General features: G+C 50.3%; 1 protein-coding gene across 1 annotated transcript; it reads right to left on the bottom strand.

Annotated features, from left to right (window-relative positions):
• Positions 1-2139: 2139 nt before the first annotated feature.
• On the bottom strand, positions 2140-2856 carry EMH_0080140 (uncharacterized protein; the record flags this gene model as incomplete). The annotated part of the gene is made up of 1 exon (XM_038022786.1): positions 2140-2856. The coding sequence occupies one exon, from the start codon at positions 2854-2856 to the stop codon at positions 2140-2142; it is 717 nt and encodes a 238-aa protein (XP_037878640.1).
• Positions 2857-3904: the final 1048 nt, after the last annotated feature.

Genomic DNA, 3904 nt, shown 5'->3' with positions numbered 1-3904 from the left:
TTATATTATATTATATTATATTATATTATATTATATTATATTATATTATATTATATTATATTATATTAAACTCTATAAACATAAAAATACACTATAATATATTATATAAAACAACAATATATTATACTATAAAATAATACATTATAATATATTAAACAACCCCACCACAAACCAAAACAAACAAAAATAAAATAAAATAAAATAAACCAAAAAAAACAAAAATAAAATAAAACAAAAAACAAAACAAAAACAAAACAAAACAAAAAACAAAACCAAAACAAAACAAAGCTAAAACAAAACAAAAACAAAAAAAAAATAAAAAAAAAAATAAAAAAAATAAAATACCGAAGAGCAGAAAACTCCATCTGTGCCGCCAGCACAGGGCTCGTTTATATTTCCGGTGCATTTGTCTCCTCTGCTGCAGCTGTATCTGAAGTTAAGTTTATTGGGATCGGATCCCAGCTCAGCACAGAAGGGGTGTAGGTCTTCTCCCGCATCAGCAGCAGCAGCAGCAGCAGCAGCAGCAGGACCAGCAGCAGCAGCAGCAGCAGCAGCAGCAGCAGCAGGGCTGCATATTGAGGCCCACGACCACCAACCCCCCTCATCTGCTTCAGCACGGATACACCACTCTGGCTCCCCCTTGCACGGCTCACACACCGACGGGTCCTCGCTAGAAGGCTTCGTACCTGCAGCAGCAGCAGCAGCAGCAGCAGCAGCAGCAGATGCAGCAGCAGCAGCAGATGCAGCAGCAGCAGCAGAAGCAGCAGCAGCAACAAGTGAAGATAATGGTGTTGCTGCTGTTACCGCTTTTTTCCTTGCTGCGGAGCCAGCGGGGAGAACACACGCTGGAGGCCACAGCTAGCTATACAGCTAGCTGTACAGCTAGCTAGCCAGCTAGCTATCCAGCTAGCTATCCAGCTAGCTAACCAGCTAGCTAACCAGCTAGCTATCCAGCTAGCTATCCAGCTAGCTAACGAGCTGGCTAGCTAGCAGGCTAGGAAAGGGCCCCTTTGGTTCGCTAGTTGGCTTTCTACTGGAGCAGAATGGCGGCTAGCTAGCTAGCTGCTGCTGTCTGCAGCAGCTGCAGCTAGCTAGCTGGGTTGATAGCTGGGTAGCTAGCTAGGTAGCTAGCTAGCCAGCTAGCTAGCCAAAAGAAGAAGCAGACGCACCCGAGACGCAGAAACAGTCGTCAGGAGAAGTCGATCCGCTCCTCGCAGTTGCTGCAGCAGCACCAGCAGCAACAGCAGCAGCAGCAACAGCAGCAACAGCAGCACAGCAGCAGCAGCACAGCAGCAGCAGCAGCACAGCAGCAGCAGCACAACAGCAGCAGCAGCACAAATGCCTCAGAATAAGTAATACCCCCAGACCCAGCAAGACAACCACCACCATCACCACCACCACCAGCACCACCACCACTAGCACCACCACCCTCAGCACCAACAGCAGCAGCAGGAGCAGCAGCAGCAGCAGCAGCAGCATCAGCAGCAGCCTGCTGACTTTTGTAGTACATGCAGGGTGTACAGACAGCTGAGCCTTCAGTGCTCCAGGAGGAGGCGGGGCAAACGACGCAAGAAAATATACCGACTGAGCCCGCGGGAGAGTAACGGCCAGCGGGGCATAGCTGGCACGTGTCGTCCTGCAGCAGCAGCAGCAGCAGCAGCAGCAGCAGCAGCAGCAGTAGTGGTAGTGGTAGTAGTAGGAGGAGGAGGAGTGGTAGTAGTAGTAGCAGAAGCAGCAGCAGTAGTAGTAGTAGCAGCAATAGAAGCAGCAGAAGCAATAGCAGCAGCAGCTGCTTCTGCAGCAGAAGCAATAGCAGCAGCAGCAGCAGCAGCAGCAGCAGCAGCAGCAGTGTTGTCAGGGGAACGTACAGCGTCAAGATATTCTCCGCTGGCGCAGTTAGGCTGAGCAGCAGCAGCAGCAGCAGCAGACAACACAGCTTAGGGTTTAGGGTTCAGGGTTTATGTTTAGGGGGTGAGAATATAATATAAAGGCTAGGGTTTGCAGCTAGGGTTTAGGGATTAGGGTTTGAGGTTAGGGTTTACGGCTTGGCGCTGGGGTTTAGGGTTTAGGGTTTAGGGTTTGTAGCTAGGGTTTAGGGTTTAGGGTTTAGGGCTAGGGTTTAGGGTTTGCAGCTAGGGTTTAGGGTTTATCGAAGAGCCTCACGATAGTCGTTGATGCTGCGAGGCTCCGATGAGGAGCAGCAGCAGCAGCAGCAGCAGCAGCAGCAACTGTTGCTGCTGCTGCTGCTGCTGCTGATGCTGTTTCTGCTTCTGTTGCTGTTAGGGCAACGAGTGCAGTTTGGTCGCCCCTCAATACCTCCTGCTGCTGCTGCTGCTGCTGTTGCTGCTGGTGCTGTTGTTGCAGCTGGTGTTGCTGCTGTTCTTGCCGCTGCTGCTGCTGCTGCTGCTGCTGCTGCTGCTGCAGCATGGCATCCACACTCATGGGGACAGCAGGCCGCAGCAACCCGAACAGTCTTCCTTGTCGGTGTTGCTGTTGGGTTCGATGCTGCGGTTCCTGCTGCTGTTGCTGCTGCTGCTGCTGTTGCTGCTGCTGCTGCTGCTGCTGTTGCTGCTGCTGCTGCTGCTGCTGCTGCTGCTGTATAGTAAAGGCAGCTGCAGCGCCAACACCGAAGAGACTGGGGTCTCCATGGTCACTATACTGCTTCACGTCTGCTGCCCCTGTCGGTGTTGCTGTTGCTGCTGCGGTTGTTGATGCTGCTGCTGCTGCTGCTGCTGCTGTTGTTGCTGCTGCTGGGTGTTCTGTGGCTGTTGCTGCTGTTGTTGCTGCTGCCGCTGTTAGAGATGCTGCGGAATTCTGCAGCAGCAGCAGCAGCAGCAACAGGGGGGCTTGCCGCATCTGGTATTTCCAATGCTGCTGCTGCTGCTGCTGCTGCTGCTGCTGCTGCTGCTGCTGCTGTTGAGGCCTCAAGACACTGCAGCTGGCGGTGTCTCCAGTACTGCAGCAGCAGCAGCAGCAGCAGCAGATGCTGCTGCTGCTGCGCCTGGTGAGTTGTATCCCGTGTCTCCTTTCATAACAGCTGGCATTACTTCATATGTTGCTGCTGTTGCTGCTGCTGCTGCTGCTGCTGCTGTTGCTGCTGCTGCTGCTCTGGCATCCCGCTGCTCCTGCAGCTCGCGGTGTTGCAGTGTCTGCTGAGGTCTAAGTTAGTGTTTTATGCATTTGTTTGTTTTTTTTATTTTTTATTTTATTATTTTTTACTCAAATAAATGAAATTGGGGGGGAAATAATACAGATGATATAGCAGCAATAGCAGCAGCAGCAGCAGCAGCAATTTCTGCTGCTGCTGCTGCTGCTGCTGCTGCTGCTGCTCGGGGTCGTGAGGGACACTGAAGCGCTGCTGCTGCTGCGGTGCATAGACAGCTGCTGCTGCTGCCGATGAAATAAATTTATTTATATAATATTATTTAATTATATATAATTTTACTCTCTCGCGTGGGGTGTACAGACACACACACGCATGAGGGGCCCCCCTGCAGCAGCAGCAACAGCAGCAACTCCAGCAGGAGCAGCAGCAGCAGCAGCAGCAGCTGCTGCTGCTGCTGCTAGTGCCACAGCTGCAGCAGTCGTAGCAATTACCTTAGCAGGCCCATGCTGTGTAGCAGCAACAGCAACAGCAGCAGCAACAGCAGCAGCAGCAGGGCAGCAGCAAAACCCATACATATACACCTCGATGCCTGCTCCGATCCTCACCCCTTACTACCTAAACCCTAAACCCTAAACCCCAAACCCTAAACCCTAAACCCTAAACCCTCCTTCTGTTTGTTATGTGGCTGCTCGCGGTATTCTATCATTTCAACTAACTAAACAAAGAACCAGAATATCTATATTTGTATATATATATATATATATATATATATATATATATATATATATATATATATAT

This window comes from Eimeria mitis, genomic scaffold, assembly GCF_000499745.2.
Source record: "Eimeria mitis Houghton genomic scaffold, Emh_scaff5147, whole genome shotgun sequence".
NCBI lineage: Eukaryota > Apicomplexa > Conoidasida > Eucoccidiorida > Eimeriidae > Eimeria > Eimeria mitis.
This window is presented reverse-complemented; position numbering and strand designations above follow the sequence as displayed.